General features: G+C 41.1%; 1 protein-coding gene across 6 annotated transcripts in view; it reads right to left on the reverse strand.

The window, feature by feature from the left end:
- The window catches only part of Grm8 (glutamate metabotropic receptor 8), an 854,699-nt gene that overhangs the window by 677,822 nt on the left and 158,174 nt on the right, over window positions 1–18,703 (reverse strand). For all 6 annotated transcript variants that reach the window (XM_045159898.1, XM_045159896.1, XM_004658606.2 and 3 more), the window contains one exon: window positions 141–357. In XM_045159898.1, coding sequence (XP_045015833.1) covers window positions 141–357 — 217 coding nt within the window. The remainder of the gene's footprint in view (window positions 1–140; window positions 358–18,703) is intronic.

Here is an 18,703-nt window from a genome sequence, read left to right on the forward strand (position 1 = left end):
GCTTCCCTGGACAGGGGATAGCCTGGGTCATGCATCTTTAAGAGCTCTAATTATCCCATAAATATCAGGCAGCCTTTGTGTTGCCCAGATTTTAGCAACATGTCACCTTCAAATGCAATCAACTAGTGAAATATGCTCACCAATCTCCCTTGAGATCTGGGTGAATGCCTCCACACCACTCTCTCCATAGTTCCCCTCAGAAGCTAGTGTCGATACATAATTCCATCCCAGGGCCGTCACAATGTCCACCATGGCTTGCGCTTGGTAGGAGTCAGGCGGGACCACCCGAGAGAAGAAGTCATACCTGGTGTTATCACTTAGCTCTGGGGCTGTGGATGCATAGCTAATTTGAGGTATCTGCAAAACAAATGACAGATCATTTCAATCATAAAGTATCTTCTAGAATGATGGCCTCTAACAAGAGACTAAGTTCTCAAAGCTAGATATAAACAGAAACCTTTATATCTCTGCCCCCTCCAAAAATATGTTTTTAGGACTGCCAATTGAACTAGAGAGTACTTTATAACAGTCCATGGGCTTACTTTCTTTCAATGCACATACTTGTAAACAGTGAGAAACAATTTGGTTTCAGGTTTCATTGTTTCAGAAGCCAAAGGGAATATCCATGCTTTTTGTTGTTGCTGCTTTTATATTCTGTACATGATTGTTCTGGTGCAGAAATGAGAGAAAAAATGAAGGCATAGTACAAACACACATCAGAAGAGGCCACATCTAAAACTGCCTTTGGCTTTAGAACAGACAAAGGTTATGTCATGACTAACAGAAAATTTAACTTGAGACATTTTAGCCACTCGATTCCATTTAATTTTTTTTAATATCCTTTTGTTAAATTATTTTAAACACATAGTTTATCAAGTCTTTTCATGATGACTAATCATTGATTAACATAATAAGACTTGAGACTGGCCAACCATGTATCTTCAAATAAACAATACCTTTAAAACTCTTAAGAAAAATTACCCAGATCTTAGAATGTTTTAGGCAAACAGACTGTTTTTTTATATGGACAGGAAAAATCCTATTATTATGAATTCTATGTCATTTCTCAATAACATGTACATGGGCTATGCAGCTAGATAGCTCATCACTTGTCAGCTGCCGTGATGTGATATGGATGGAAGTTCATCAAGATGATGCTCAGATGCCCCAATCCAGATGACTTCCTAAAAAATGCTCTCATAAAACAATGAACTTTACTCTGCCATCAGATTCTACAGTGAACATCACTGCTCAAAGAAGACATCGACAAAGTTTGAACTTTTGGCTTCCCACACAAGGAATATATCCCAGGATCCAATGGTCTCCCACCAATCTCTGGGACAGATGATTCTCAATCCACATGGAGGTTTTGACTCCACTTTTGACATCTTCTAAAAGCTATAAACCACTGGACAGTCCTCCTGAGTCTACAAAGCCCCACTCCATGTTGGCAGCCAGTGAAGCATCCCTGAACGTCCCAGGGAAGAGAGGAAGGCAGCAGTCACACAGGTATAGAGCACAACAGGATGCCTGGAGCACTCCAGGTTCTGAAGGAGCCACTCAGCCTCTGTGTGACCTTCTACCTATGCAAGCAATGGCAACGACTGCACAGGTCAGCCTGCTTGACCCTAAATTCTCCCCAGTTCTGTTCTGGTATGGACTTCAACTTTCCTCATCAACACTATGTGACCATGAAAAACAACTGACCTGCTTCTTCCTACCCTTGGCTTTCTCTTCCAGGTGACCGTGTGCCTTGGTAGTACATGACTGTTCCTAAAGACACTACTCCAAATTACAAGCCACTCAATGAACATGAGCCTTTTACACTTTGTTTGTTTCTGCAGAATCTAGGAAAGAGACCACTGATGATGAATCCGTGGTATCTTTATCCTCTGCCAAGGAAACGGTCTCAAAAATCAAATCATGTGCATTTCTATGTCCTAATGAAAGATATTGAGTAGTCTGACCTGGTGTGTGTGTGTGTGTGTGTGTGTGTGTGTGTGTGTGTGTGTGTGTGTGTTGTGTAGGAGAGAGAAAGCCCTTTGTAGGAATTCCACAGTACTATGCCATTTTCCTGTCCTATTTGGAAACATAATCCTCCCACTTCCTCAGCTACTCAAGAGTCCATCAGTCAGATGCCTTGCAGAACCCCCACTCTGCCTATAATAATGAGCAGCCCCTTTCTAAAAATGAGCACAAAGTGTGAAAATTGAGTGTTTGAAACTAAAACTAATTATCTCAAATTACTACCTTCAGTCAGTCACTTCTAGGGCTGTTTAATTAGCAGTCAGCCTCATGTTTAGGATTAATTAAACAGGTGTAAAGGGTATATAAAATAAAAGTGCAGATAGAAGATGGTTACTTGATTAATCCATTAATGGACTTTCTCCCCAAAGTCTTGAAGAGTTTTCTTTTTGGAGAGCAATGTGTGAAAAAGTAATGTGAGAGTATGTGCTTGCATTTCTATGTGTTTGTGTCCTTCCTATGTTACAGTCTACAGTAACATTATGGTGTAGTAACAGTATTTCAGAAAAACGTTTCAAGTTGTCATGAAGTCAAGTTTCATTTTTCTTTTATTGTCACAGACCACTAAGTATTGGCTCATTAATAATGTTTATTTCTTCACCAGCATCCCCAATATTTCCACTGTCATCAAATTAAACCCCTACTTGCAACTGAAGAATTTATTAAAGACCTAGAATGTTTCTTTTTATTTCCCTATATCAAATCCATCCTAGCTATCCCCCTAACCCTGAAGCTTTCACCTATCATAAACAACCATAGAAAGGAGTTGAGTGAGGGAGGCAAGTAAAGGAAAGCAAGAAGAAAAAAAGAAAGAAAGAAAGAAACCCTATCAACAAAAGGAGCTATTAGGGAAGGCAACCTTCACCTATCTCTTAAAAGAAGTAGAAAAAAGTAGCATCTTTTGTCACCTTTGTTAGGTCTTACCTTCCACTTTTAGAGATAGAATCCAAATACTTCAATCTGGCTCATGATAACCACGAGACCCTGCCTAACCCTACCTCCTGCCTGGTGTCTCCCTTCTGCAACTCTGTAGCACCTGCGCCCATGCCCCCTCCCCCCCTTCCCCCCCCCCCCCACCGTGCAGGAAGAGTGCTCTCCTCCACAGGGTGACACCATGTGCAGGTCCAGTGTCACCCTCTCCATGCGAAGCCTCTCCTGGCTCTGGAAAGCAGTGTTCCTTCCTTGTTCCTCACTGTTGTACCGCTCCCCCACCACCCCTCCCCACCACCAAACTTGAGACTGGAATCCTGACTGTCTGACTCTCAGGGATGACATGTCTGTGTAGCTTTTATGCACAGCTCCTGTCAGAGCAAGCGCTCCGTGAATGTTAGAGGCAAATCACTTATTAAACTATGACAGGAGAGCCAGGCATGGTGGCACGTGCCTTTAATCCCAGCACTCGGTAGGCAGAGGTAGGAGGATCACCACCAGTTCAAGGCCACCCTACATAGAGAGACTACATAGTGAATTCCAGGTCAACCTGGGTTCGAGCGAGACCCTACCTTGAGAAAAAAGAAAAAAGAAAAACTATGATAGGAAATGTCATACCGCCTCCTCTCCCAGCTTTCTGCTAAAAGGGTGCAAGTTCTCCCCCATTTGTCCCTCATTCAATCCTGCCCCACCTTGCTTTGTTTCCTAAGAGGCCATTCTTTACACCTCTAAGAAAGGTTAACTAAAGAAATAGAAAAGACAGATCTTGGTCACTTCCCCCAGTCGCCTACGTAGTGCCTTCTGGCACTAGACACGCTGACTGTCTGGGGACTGACTCTCTCCTGGCTTCCAGCCATGTCATTCCATTTTACGTGTCAGCTGCGTATGGAGTCTTCAGCAATAGGGTCTTACCACTGGCCTTTGGTGGGTCATCAATTACTCTGACAGAAGTCTGTCATTGTTTTGGGAAACCTTGTAGGTTTCTCTGATCAAAAGCTCATTGTGGATGGTAGGCCCAAGCTGGAAGTGGGGGTTACAGGTCAGTGTCCACTAAGAAATTGAGGAAAAAGATAACTAATATACAAGAGTTAGAGAGGAGAGAGATAGAGAGGAGAGGGGGAGAGGGAGGGAAGGAAGATGTAGGAGATTTAGGTCAGTCTTGATCCTACCCTCTCCAGTGTCTTGTGGTTCAGGTGTTTCCTGTAAGGGACTAGTGAAGGTTCAGTCATTTGGTCTGTCTTTTAGGAAGTAGAATTTTATGGTACCATTGCCGTTTGGGTCCGGATTACTGTTTTCCACCCTTTGATTCCCTCCCTGCCCTCCCATCCATCTTATTGTCTAGTCCATGAGGTACTTGCTGGGTATGTAAGGCATCTTGGGCAAATTCAGGTTAGGTGTTGCAGATGAGTGAGACTATGTGTCGATTTTTTTTCTGTGATTGGGTAAGTTCGCTGAGAATGATCTGTTCCAGGTTCAACCATTTTTCCTCAAATTTCTTTATGTCGTTTAACCTAAGTAGCAACAATTAACCGGATGTGATACCCACACAAGTACAATAGTGGTACACAGCCATGGTGAGGAATCAATTGCTCTTGATTTGGCTAACTAATGCACTCAGTGGTACTAGACCCTTAGCTGGAGCTGGGAAACAAGTCAGAACCATACCCAAACACAAGCCCACTCTACAATATCAAGCTACCATCAATCATGGGGTATAAGAGGGCCTACACCTATCAAACTGTCTATCAAAAAAGTAAGTGTTATCTCAATTTTCTGGGTGCTAACTTACTCTCCGTTGGAGAATCTGCTTCTCTTTTCCAGATAGATGCAGATCCTAAGAAGAGATCTGCCCCAACATACCTCAAAAGGGGCCCAACTGAAACTAAGGACAACTGGCGAAATAAGCAAGGGTGATGTTTTCCTGTGAACTGGATACCAGCACAAAGGGGAAGGAGATCAATGCAGAGAAAAATCAACTCCTACCAAATCAGAGAGCCAGAGCCTCAGAGGCCCCCAACACCTCAGCACTGAAGCAGACCAAAAATGAACCCAACATGGCTCAGGGAAATCTTGCGGAAGAGGGGGCGGAAAGAATGTCAGAGTTACATGTTGGGTCATGATTTGCAGAGACATTTATCATACTAATAACTGGGGGCTAACTCCACAATTCACGACCCATTTTCAATAACAAGGAGGGTCTAATGGGAGGGGGTAGATCACAGATGATCCTAAATAATGGTACCAAAATGCCTGTATTTACTGAAAAGAAAACTAATAAATTAAATTTAAAAAAAAATAAAAAATAAAATAAAATTAAAAAAAAAAGAAATAGAAAAGAATATACAAAAGGGTAGACAAAAGACGGTGGTGTTTGGCTTCCAGTTGAGTTTTGACAGCAGGAGGAGAGGGTAGAGAAAGAGGAGATGGAAGCCAGAGTTTATGCCTTCCATTTCTTCTCCATATCCAGTTGTCCTCTCCCTGAGCCCTCCGTCAGAGGTCTGACCAGACTCCCATGACCACTCTCTACCCTGACCCCTGCGCATCCCCCCTCTGTGGCTACTCCCTGAGTACTTCAGCATCTCTTGGAAGTTCCTTTCACTATGTTCACACTTTAGCATGTGTCGTTGTCAACCTCTCTTCCATTACCCAGACTACTCCGATCCATGCCCTCCCCGCCCCCGGCATGACAGGTCTCTGTAGAAACAGTCCTGGCTGTGTTCCACACCTTCAGCCCTGACCTAACCTCTGAGCTTCCTCCAAGCATCCTCTTCCCCTTGCAATATTCTCTGCAACTGTCCTCACATGACATTTCCCTTTTCTTTCTCTTTCAGCTCCTAAAGGCATCAAGTTGTATATTTGAAAACACCTGACACTTTTTTCCTTTCTTCATTTCTCATTTTCTTTGTGCTGAAGTTTCATAATGGTATGATGTATGCTTGAAAGTAAAGCCACATTTCCGTCACCCAAATAAAGCACATTTTAGACAATTAATTATGTAGCTCTCACTACTAGACCCTCTCTTTAAAGTGCTTGAGTCTCCACTTTCAGGGTTACTAGATTCCTACCACTTCCACTCCTCCCCTTCACATACACACATAGGCTCCATCTTTTGGGGGAGTTTTAGAACAAAAACTTTCCTGTTCTGATGTCCTCCCCTTCCTTACTCTCACCAGTAGTCAGAAGAAACTAAACCAGAAACCAGAGGTCTACCATCATTGGGAAAGAGTGCAGAGCAAGTTCTTCCTTTGTTCTATGACCTATTCACAAACATCTCAGGTTTGTTCTTTTCAGGATATGGACAAGAGATTTGGCAAGACCTCCCTTCTTGGGGCAGAACCTCCTTGTGGCCATACTCCTCTGACAGCCAGGTTTGTGAAAGAGGGCTGAAGCCCATGATGCAGGCTTGAACTCAGGGCACATCAAGGCTGCTCAGTAAGCAGAACTGGGTCCCAAGGTTGAGACTTAATACAGGAGTAGGAGGCAATATTTTGGCCTCAGGCCCAAGCATACCTCTCTCCAGTCCAGTTCTTAATAGACAGCCATGTGCCTGGGGAGCTATTTGATGCTTGCCTAGCTGTTAATAAACCTAATTACCCAATCTAAGTTTAACTAGCTATTCTGTGAATCTTGGACGTCTACAATCTAAAAGAGACTCCAAATGTTTAGAGCTTAAGGAAGCTAAACTTTGATTTCAAAAGTAATTCATTTATACACACACACATATGTGTGTGTATGTATATATATTGTGTGTGTATATGTATGTGTGTGTATATATATACATATATATATATATATATATATATATATATATATATATATATATGCATACATACATGTATATAGAAGAAAGTAGCAAAGGCTATTAGCTGTTGGCTATTTTCCTCTTTTCCAACAGAACATCCGACTTTTATCTAGGCACTTGACCACTCAAAACTCAACTATACTTCCCAGCCCTCCATGCAGTGGTGAGAAGAACTTCTGGAAGTGTCCTTGGAGATAGATCGCATGTCTTCCCCATACCCCCCACCCTTTTTCACTGGACGGAATGCAGACGTAGGATACTAGAGCTTCATTCACCTCAGGTCAAAGTAAAGATGGGACAAAAGGCATTCCCTAGGCCAAGCCATTGTGACCTGGATTCCTAAAATTACTTGACTCTTCTTCCTTCTTCAACTCTTACCTTTCTCAAATCTACACTACAATAGGAAACACATCCTCTTAAAAAAGAAAAGTAACAGCTCACAAGAATCTGATCAGATCCCTCAATCATATCTCCCATTGCTCTTAAAATAAAGCCTGAACTTCTTGTCACAGGATCCTTGAACCTGGCATCTGACCCTCTTCACCCTGTACTCACCCAGCCCAGTCATGAAGCCTTCTTTTTGCTTTCTGACCAAATCAATCCCTTCTTCTCATACATATCACTTCACATGTTTTTCCCATCCTTCCTGAATTTTCTCAACTTTGATCCTCAACTGAAATGTCTCTTCCTCATACAGACCATCTCTAACTATCCAATTTCATGTATCTTCCCATCTCATGTATCTTCCCATCTCCAGTTATTATTGCATCATTATATGCATTTCTTTTCTTATTGTTATCACAACTTGTATTAGTGGATTCTGTTTCCCTTCCTAGATAGACTTTACAGAGGACTTCTCTGTAGTCTTTTTTTTTTTTTTTTTTTTTTTTTTTGGTTTTTCAAGGTAGGGTTTCACTCTAGCCCAGGCTGACCTGGAATTCACTATGGAGTCTCAGGGTGGCCTCGAACTCATAGCGATCCTCCTACCTCTGCCTCCCAAGTGCTGGGATTAAAGACGTGTGCCACCACGCCCGGCTATTCTCTGTATTCTTTACAGATGTAATATGCACTCCTAACACCTAATAAGATCTCAATAAATGTCAACTGAAAGAAAACTGAATCCCTACATCCATCAAACAAGGACTACTAATCATTTTCCTCCCTGTAATTCAACTTGGAAAGGTTTTCCTATAAAACTATTTAAGTAAAAATTACCCATTTTTCATATTACTTAGAAATCAAAGATCTATTCAGCATCTAAAGTTTCTCATCAGCATGAGATGTCTGTTATACAAGCAGAGGTGATATAATTCTGATTCAGTTCAACTAGGTGCCTGTTCATCACAGATTCTTCCCAGGGAAGGACGCTATTGGTCAAGAAAGCTTCCTAAGTATCTTGGTGAGCCCTTTGGAAGTTCATAGACTTTAGTTGTCATTTAAGAATAAAAATTAAATTTCTAATCAAAGCTAAAGCCACAGAAAATCATTTGTCCCTTCCAGCTTGTCTTTATCTACAAATTCTTATTCTGACTTCCAAACAGAGTAAAAACTGCTTATACTTCTTCCAAACTGTGTCTTTCCATGTGGCCTTCATTTAATCTACTTGTTCATAACGGAGGGAAGAAATTGGAGTAACTGAGGCTCACAGTGGTGCTTCTGTATCCACAGTGGTTACAATATCCCTTCAGCTGCCTTTCAAAAGGTTTCTCAGGCTGGAGAGATGGCTTAGCAGTCAAGGCATTTGCTTGCAAAGTCAAAGGACCCATGGTCAATTCCCCAGGACTCATGTAAGCCAGTGGCAGGTGCATCTGGCATTTGCTTGCAAAGTCAAAGGACCCATGGTCAATTCCCCAGGACCCATGTAAGCCAGTGGCAGGTGCATCTGGAATTCATTTGCAGTGGCTAGAGGACCTGGCATACCATTGTTTCCATCTGCCTCTCTCAATCTATCTCAAACTCTCTCAAGTAATAAATAAAATAACAAGGTTTATCACTATTTACATAGCAAAATATTGAGGTGATCTTGAAATTTGCCTCGTCTGCTCAAAACAGCATGAGTTCTACTTCTGTTCCATAGTTTATGATTTGCCAAATATCTGAAAGAAGCTGAGACTCCTGACAAGCTAGCAATAAGCTACCTAAACCAAAACTCAGGGGAAACCCTCAGAATTGTAAAGACATTAAGAGACTCAGGCAATATGAATGTAAGTTTGCCACATAAAACCTGAATTATACATATATTTATCATCAATTCTGCACCCCCCCTCCAAAAAAAAACAGGGTTTCTGTTCTTTAAGATCCCTGAAAACAACCTGGATCATTCACTGATTGCCACATTTGATGGAGCAAGTTAGTGAAGTGAGTGCCTCGTGCTGTTCAATAACATCTATGGTTTTCTCCAGCGAACAATCAGCTTGAAACTCTGCTCTTCCCTCAGGAGGTAGTGCTGGCCTGGGCACTTCTCCAGTGATGGTGGCCTGAGCAACAGTGGCCATCAAAATGATTGCTTTCTGTCACCCAGACTCAGGATGGATTTGTTATTGCTGCAAAACTCAGGACAAGAAAAGCATAATGATTGTGCCATTAACTTTGTTGGGTCAGACTTCATCACTCTGTAGTACTATATCTACTGGTTGCTTGTGGCAAAACATGAGCATATAATCAGAAATTAGATGAGAATGAGGAGTCAGGGCTAGAAGTCAATACCCAGCACCAATCTTCCTATCCCCATGTTGCCTTGAGCTTTCCTGCACTTCTCAGTTTGTGAAAACAGTACGGAAAGAAAAAGGGAAAAAGAAAATCTAGTGTTGAAAGCTGATACAATAAAGGAGAGTGATAAGTGCCCCAATTTTGTATTCAAAAGCATGAGCTGATTTCTCTCCCAAAATCCCAAGCTTCCTCATCATGCAAATTAACACCAAGAGTGAAAATTTCATCCCCACCTTTCTGCTCAGTTGAGCTCCTATAGTTGGCCCTGAGAAGAACTCGTTGGATTTTGATGTATGATAAAGTTTAGCAAAAAGAAAAAAAAAAAAAAGGAGAGGAATCCTTTTAACACAGGAAACTGTGAAGATCAGAGACACTGAGGGATATTTCATCATTCATTGCACTGAATTTTTATCCTTGTCTTCTATATGAGCTCACTCAGACTAAGGAAAGTTTTAACTATGCATCCACACCAGAAGGATCTGGACACAGCTGACTACAATCCAATGCTGAGATGTTTCAGGCCATGGCCTGTTATGGGCCCAGATATGGGCAACAACCCTGACCAAAATTTCTACTTCACACAATACAAAGCACTACTAGCCACGCCACCAGACAGGGGACAAGGCTAATCTATTTCTCATTGATGGATAAATGATTCAAAGATGGCTTGAGAGTGAAAATGAGCCTGAAACTTCAACAGCAGATCCTAAGAGCACCAAGTTCCAGGAGGCACGAATTCTTCAAAACATACAGAACACGTTTCTGTATACTTGTTCCCCTGTCTGCATTGGTTACTTTTCTCATTGCTGTGCCCAGACACCTGACCAGAAGCAGCTTAAGGGAGGAAGGGTTTATTTTCACTTCCACTTTTAGGGTATACAGTCTGTCTCTGCAGGGAAGGTGTGTTGGCCAGAGCAGAAAGCAGCTGGTCACACTACATCACAATCAAGGCTCAGAGATGGATAACTGCTGGTGCTCGGCTTGCTTTCTCCTTTTTGTTCAGTCTGCCTCCCCCACCCCCAAACCCATGGAATGGTACTTCCCACGGTCAGGGTGGTTCTTCCTACCTCAGGTAGCCTAATCTAGAATACCCCTGACAGACGTGTGTAGAAATTTCTCTCTTAGGTGATTGATTCTAGATCCTATGAAGTTTATAATCTTAACCCTGACAGCTCCTGAAAAGTATCAATATATATACATATACCTCACTTACAATGTCTTTTCTTGTGTTCTAACAATGTATTTGGGTGGTCTATTGAATTGTGAAAAGGATACATTTTTTCACTTCTTCTTAAGGGTCTTGTATGAGGTAGTGAAAGCAAGAAAAACAAATGGTACACTGAAATTAGTGTAACTACAGTCTAAATAAAATGAATATTTTCAAGGCAGCAATGTATAAGGATGAGAGTGGAAAGACATAATCCATTAGGAGTCACAACATGGCAGCTGCCCCACGTGAGCATTACAGGTCAGCAGAGGGAACAGTCAGTCACAGATAGCAGAGGAAGGGTGCAACAGAGCCTTGAGGGTGGAAAAAAAGAAAAAACTTTTTTGAAGGGACACAGCCAGCCACTAGCAAGTTTACAAGGAAATTATATCCAGGTTTCTCCCACATATACTTCCCGCCAGGTTCCTTGCAAACCTCCTTCTGGGTTCCATGCACAACTCACTGGAATCCAGACAGTAGAACCTGTTGATAACATTGTCTTCCTAGAGAACCCTCCCACACAGACGGCAGAAGACAAGACAAAAGGTAGATGTGGAGGGCAAGCAGAAGTTATTTAGTCCAGGTATTGCTTGACCTTAATGTCTGAGAATTTTAAATACATTTATCAAGGGCTATGAAGATTTTTGGCCTCTGCTATGTCACATTTATTTTCTTATAACATGAAGTTGTCCAACAGCTTTGGCAGAAAATTGACACGAACATATTTTGGTTTGGCTTTAAAATTCTCAACCCTAAAACTAAGCTAATGGAGTTATAATTTCATTTGGAAAATAACTAATGTTGCCTGCCACATATGTACAGATAGATAGATAGATAGATAGATAGATAGATAGATAGATAGATAGATAGATAGATAGATGGATGTCAAATTGGTAATGGCATTTGACTTCTAACTTGCCTATTTAAAATGAAAGACAAGAAATCCATGAACAGAGAAGAATTTACTTATAAACAACCACAATTATACCCTGTAAGATTAATAAGACTTTTATTTTTTACATCTGCTAATTACATTTTACAGTGAGAGAGCACAACAGCTCCTAAGGGAAAGAGCTATGGTAATCTATCAAGTCTAGTAGGAGACTTTTAAGCCTAACTTCTCTCTATATATGTTCATTTGAAAGTTTTAAGAATAGGCAGAATTAAACCTTCACTATTTAATAAAAGAATTTCACCATTCCAAGTAATTTTATACTTTATCTAGTTAAAAGCTTTTCCTGGTCTTTAGTCTTCCTCCTTTTCTTATTTCTCCACAATTCACTGCCCTGTGATTTCTAGACAATAATAACCAGGACATGTTCAATATTGCACACAAATTTGAAAGGTTGATTCAATGTACACCCTTTCTCTGATCAGTGGTTAAATTAAATTTCATGTCTTTTGAATGGTTACTTCAGATGTTTTACTAATTTATTCAACAAATCTGCACACACTAGGTGCCAGCCACTGTGGCAAATTCTAGAGGCAGAAAAGTGATGCATGGTTATCCCACCCCCAAGGAATACGTGGGGGTGCTCATTCCTCCCACTCCCACCCCAAAGAGCACGTAGAGATACTCCTCCCACTCAGACCCCAAGCTGCATGCGGGGCTGCCTCCCCCACTCCTACTCCAAAGAACATGTGGAGGCACTTTCTTACTCTACTCCCAAGGAGCACGTGGGGATGCTCTCCCTAATCCCAGAGAGGGCCATTAATCAGCCGACCAACCAAAGAAACACTTAGCAGCAGTTGTAATGAGTAGTGAGAAAGCGAGGTACACATTGCTAAGAGCCCCAGGGTAACTCACCTGGTCGTGTGGAACAAGGAAGACTTCCCTGAGAAGTCACATTAAGCCAACACATAAAATATGGGGCTGGAGAAAGGAACTCACACTAAACCACAGCCACAGATGGCTTCTCGCTCAGCCTTCTTCCGGATGTGTGAAACACCCAACTTGTACAACTAAAGAGGATACACAGGCTACCAACAGGTACTTAATTTTAGAAAGCCTGCCCCAGGCTGAATAATATTCACTAAAGTCTACCAAATCCCATCCTTCTTAGAAGTTGCCTCTTTTTTGTTGTTGTTGTTTTATTTCATTTTTGATTGACACGAACTAAATGTACGCATTTATGGGATACAGTGTAATCTTTCAATGCATATACACATTGTGTCTTGATAAAACTGGGGTAATTACCATAGCTGTCTCCTTGAATATCTATTATTGCTTGTACTAAGAGCATTCAAAATTTTCTTTTAGGTATTTTGAATTATATATAATACACAATTAACTACAATTACTCTAATAATATAGCTTCAAGTAATATATACCAAATTTGAGTTCTTATATCAGAACAATGGAGTAAAAAACTAAGCAATTATTGGCAGGAATCCTAAGGCTTGCTCAGGTAAGGAATGAATAAATAGAAGGGCAGGTAAGTCGAGTGGGAATAGATGAACGAATATAGAAGAAACTAAATACATAAAAGAGAAAGCAGAGCCAGGCATGTTGGCACATGCCTTTAATCCCAGCACTTGGGAGGTAGAGGATTGCTGTGAGTTCGAGGCCAGCCTTAGGCGACATAGTGAATTCCAAGTCAGCCTGGGCTAGAGTGAGACTCTACCTTAAAAAACCAAAACAACAACAACAACAAAAATAAAACCTTTAAGACAAGAGCCCATCCCCCACCCAACTCTTAAGTGTACTTCTGTTACTTACAAGCTCTAATATCTGCTTCCTTAAAAAAGTAAAGAGAGACGGAAGGAAATACTGCCTTCATTGTCTCAGGCAGGAAAGGCTTAGAGCAGTAGTACTTTAATGTGCATGAGAAGCAGGGTAGAACTACCTCTGGATGGTAATCTGCCATTTTTTTGTAACAAGATAATATACATTTTCTCAGAAGAAGGAAAGAGAAATAAATGGATCTGTCCTCCTCTGAAAACTATTCAGTGGCCCAGCATCCCAGGGAGACAAGGAAAGTGTCATTCCTGATCTCATTATTTCCAGCTCTTACTGCTGATTCCAGTGTATTCTGGAGTAAAAGACACTTCTTTGATGCCTCTTCACAAAGTTTTCAAGCAACTTGGGATTTGAAAACGAAATCTACTTCTGAGTATTCTTTTCAATAAAAGGTAGGAATAATTTTTTGTATGAGTTGCTTAGGGCAGTGAAATTTTTCAGTAAAGTAGTTTTCTTACATGAGTACCAAAAGATGATCAATTATAATTTGTTATAATATAAAAACCAAAATGATGCTGTGGCACTTTCTTAGCATCATTTGCTAAATCACCTAAGAATTTCCCTTTCCCACCCACTCGTTCCCATCACTGCTGACTTCAAACTATCACCTAGCATTTAATTTTCCTCTTCTGCTGATTTCCTTGCTGTACAATCACCTCTGTGGTTCGGTTTTTTTTCCCCCAAGCATGTCAGTGCTGGAACATTTAAACATAAAAAGTTAGTAATTATAACCAACAAATTGAAGTCAATAAACCTTAAGCTGGCAAATATTCCATTTAGACTGGCGGTTTGCCACTCAATAACACATGATTTTAATCCTGCAAATAAGAAGAAAATGTTGATAAGGATATTTGCTTATGCAAATAAGTTTCCTGATTGGCAGTCTCTAGTATTTTCAGTGATTATCCACATTCACTGTTAGACTGGTCATTATTTATTTCCTAGCTGGCATTCAGGTACTTGTCCTATCCACCTAATACCAGTGAGAATTTTCATTTCTTTAATGTTACCCAAGTTGGTGGACTCAGTAGCTAGAAGGACCACATGAGATTAAAGGTCTTAATTAGAGCTCCACTTAGATAGGAAATAGCCTCACTCCATCTCCGAAGAATGAATAGCGGATTTCATAAATGGCCATCATTGAGTGAAAGAAAGGAGATAAAAGAACACAAATGACACAGATTCCATTATTCGACTATATTCTGGAGACTGCTTTCCAAGAATATGTTCCTCTCATAAACATCAATAGTATCTAGAGAGCAACACATTTAATATGTCCCCAGCGTGAACTTATGTGCCCTTTGTGTTCATCTCAATCTCCTTTTGACAAGGCTGGCTTCCTTTTCCTTACAAACCTCCTTTATGAAACATATTCCACCCTCATATCTGATTCACGGAAGGTGTATTTGCATATGTGTGTGCAGGCACATGAGTACACGTTGGTTTTTGACAACATTTATTTAATATGACTTTGGCCAAAAAGTAAGTTAAATTCTCTATTTTCAGTTTATGGATGAGAGAACTGAGACCTGAAGAAGGAACTTTTCTAAGAATGAATTATCTGCAAATGGCACAGTAGCATTTAAACCTAGGCAACCTGACTCAGTACTCATCCCATAAACACACTCTCCACTATCTCAATCCCTGTTGAAGGCTTCTGTTCTTTCTGGGTTAGCTCTGCTTTCCATGAATACTGAAGTGTCTGTGGAAGCAATCACAGTTCATTTCTCATCATATACACAATTCCTTCAGGGACACTGGCAATGGCTTAGTCACAGCTTGAACATCACTGTGCTGGTCTGATTCAGGTGTTCCCCATGAATTTAGGTGCTCTGAAGGCTAGCTTCCCCAGCTGATGACAATCAGAACTACAGAGTTTGATGTTTGCCCTGACTGTTTTAAATTATGTATTGCTTGAGTATTTCTTTACTATGCCCAATGCCATCTTTTGCAGTGTGAATGTTTATTCTGTGCCGTTATAGTTTTTTGAGGTTATTTTTTGGTATTATGCTCAGCTAAAAGACCTTGGATTCTGGGGATATATATGAATTGATTAAAAAAAAATAAGGAGACTTTTAAAGTTGGATGGATGCATTGCATTTTATATCATGTATGGTTATCAGTTTATGGGGCCAGGGGCGGAATGTGGTGGCTTGATTCAGGTGTCCCCCATAAACTTAGGTGTTCTGAATACTAGGTTCTCAGCTGATGGAGATTTGGGAATTAACACCTTCTAGAGGTGGTATATTGTTGGAGGCGGGCTTATGAATGTTATTGCCAGTTTCCCCATGCCAGTGTTTGGCACACTCTCCTGTTGCTATTGTCCACCTGACATTGGCCAGGGGTTGATGTCCACCCTCTGCTCATGCCATCGTTTTCTCCTGCCATCATGGAGCTTCCCCCCTCAAGCCTCTAAGTCCAAATAAACCTCTTTTTATTTCCCACAAGCTGCTCTCGGTTGGGTGATTTCTACCAGCAATGTGAACCTGACTGCAGCAACCACCAGCCATCATCAGGTAGCCTCTGCTGTGCTTTAAATCTGGAATGATCCTCCACCCCCACCCCCACCCCACAGGATCATGTTTTGAGCACTTGGTCCCAAGATGATGTCATTGTTTGGGTAGGTTGTATAATTCAGGGTATTCAGGGCCTAGCTGGCAAATGCAGCCACTAGAGGTGGACACAGGACATGCCAATCTCTGATTTAGAGCTCTCGTCACCTTCACAAGCAGCCACGATGTGAAGCAGCTGTCACAGCACACTTCCTCAATCATGCCCCCGCGCCCCCATGATGGGCTGAATCCCCTTCCACTGTGAGATAAGATGAACCTTTCTTCTATAAAAGGGTTTCTGTCAAGCCAACCCTGCCTGTCACTCTAGCACTCCAGAGGCTGAAACAGGCTTATCATCATAAGTTTCAAGATCAGCCCACGCTAGAGTAAGTTCTGGACAACTTGAACTTCAGTAGACCTTGTCTCAAAAAAAAAATCCAAACAAATTTTAAAAATCAAATAAAGGGTTGGAGAGATGGCTTAGCAGTTAAGCACTTGCCTGTGAAGCCTAAAGACCTCAGTTTGAGGTTCAATTCCCCAGGACCCACATAAGCCAGATGCACAAGGGGGTGCATGTGTCTGGAGTTCATTTGCAGTGGCTGGAAGCCCTGGTGCTCCCATTCTCTCTCTCTCTCCCTCTCTCTCTCTGCCTCTTTCTCTCTCTGTCTGTCACTCTCAAATAAATAAATAAAAATAAAAACATTAAAAAAATTTAAAGTAAGTAAAAACAATGTTTCAGTGATGTATTTTATTATGGTAATGAGAATTTTAACACATATAGCACCCACAGAGAAGCAGATATTAATGTCTACTACCGGTCAAACATGACCTTTCCCCCGGCCCCTTTTTTTTAATTACTTGCAGTAGCCAAGGGTCAGGGGAGTCTTGCTCAAGTTGGGCACCAGTAAAATGACAAAAGAAAAGGTTTTTCAGGTTGACCAGCAATTGCCCAGGTAATTTTTGGCCCAGTGAAGGACAAAGAGAACATGTCCAGACATGACAGGAGGTGGAGAAATGAGGCAGAAATCAGGAAAAGGTGGAAGAAAGTTGAAGAGTGTTCCAGGGAAAGGAGTTATTGTTCTATGTTTTATTCTTTTATTTTAGTTTTTGGTTGGTACATATATATTGTCTTTCATTCTGGCAATTTCAAACACAATTTCAATCACCTCTCAACTATGCTTCTATCCACAAACCCTGTATTCTCTCCTTTCTTCTTCCCCTCTGCAACGCCCTCCCCCTTCTGTTCATATGACCACGGGTGTCCTTTCCTCCTTTCCTGGCCCCATCTTCCTACTCACCCATTTATACTTGCATTTGTTTACCATTCTATCCTTTTAGGTTTATTTTTTAAATTTTATTTTTACTTGTTTATTTGAGAGAGAGACGGCGGAGTGGGGATGGAGAGCATGAGTGCACCAGGAACTCCAGGCTCAAGCACCACCTTGTGCATTTGGCTTATGTGGGTCCTGCGGAATCAAACCCGGGTCCTTTGGCTTTGCAGGCAAGTGCCTTAACTGCTAATCCATCTCTTCAGTCCTCATTTTAGGTATTACTCATATCTATGCCCTATATATACATACTTACAGATATTGCAAGCTAGGATCTTATCATTCTTTCCAGGCCCATCCATTTTCCTGTAAATTTCATAATTTCATTTTTCCGTATTGCTGAATATAATTTCATTGTATACATCTACCACAATTTCATGATCCATTCAGAGACAAACGGTTTAAAAAAATGATTCAATGGTCTTGACATGAGGTCATGAGCCCACTAATTGGTCATGAATCCAGTCTACACTTAAAAAAAATATTTTTATGTAAGTATTCATTTGAAAGAGAGAGAGGGGGAGGGGGAGGGAGAGCAGATAGAGGAAGAGACAGAGAGAGAATGGTCATGCCAGGGCTTCCAACCACTGCAAACAAATTCCAGACACATGCACCACCTTGGCCATCTGGTGTACATGGGTACTGGAGAATCAAACCTAGTCCTTAAGCTTTGCAAGTGCCTTAAGTACTCAGTCATCTCTCCAGACCTCCAGTGTGTATTTCCTTTTTACTGCTTTCTATTTCAAAAAGCATGTTGTTAAACAGTTCCTGTATGCCAACACTCTCCTCTGTGGCTTTTATGAGAACTCACTCTAATTTTTCTCTTAAATCTCTGACTCTTCTGTTGATTGTCCTCTCTTAGTATTCTCGTGTTTCTTCTTTTCACTTTACAACCATTCTATTCTATCTATTCTAAATCTCTTCACTCAATCTGAGATGACTGTCCTTCTCACCTAACATTTCAGCTTTAGTGTTCAATACATGTTCTAGAATGACACATCTAAAACTGGTCATCCCTGTCTCCATAAAAACAGAGGTTAGCTGGGTGTGGTGGCACACGCCTTTAATCCCAGCACTCAGGAGGCAGACATAGGAGGATTGCCATGAGTTCGAGGCTACCCTGAGACTACAGAGTGATTTCCAGGTCAGCCTGAGCTACAATGAGACCCCACTTCAAAAAAAAAAAAAAAAACAGAGGTTAATGGGTGCTCTGGTGACCTCAAATCATGGCTGTCTAACCAACCTGATTCCAAATATACCTGAGCACCACACCACATATTTTATTTTAAAATACGTGATAGTTTCTAGCTAGGTAGCTGTAAACTAAATGTTATGCAATATATGACTTTGAGTGTGCATACAAAATTACTTTATAAACCTTAAATTTAGGACTGGGCATGATGGTGCATG

Source organism: Jaculus jaculus, chromosome 10, assembly GCF_020740685.1.
Source record: "Jaculus jaculus isolate mJacJac1 chromosome 10, mJacJac1.mat.Y.cur, whole genome shotgun sequence".
NCBI lineage: Eukaryota > Metazoa > Chordata > Mammalia > Rodentia > Dipodidae > Jaculus > Jaculus jaculus.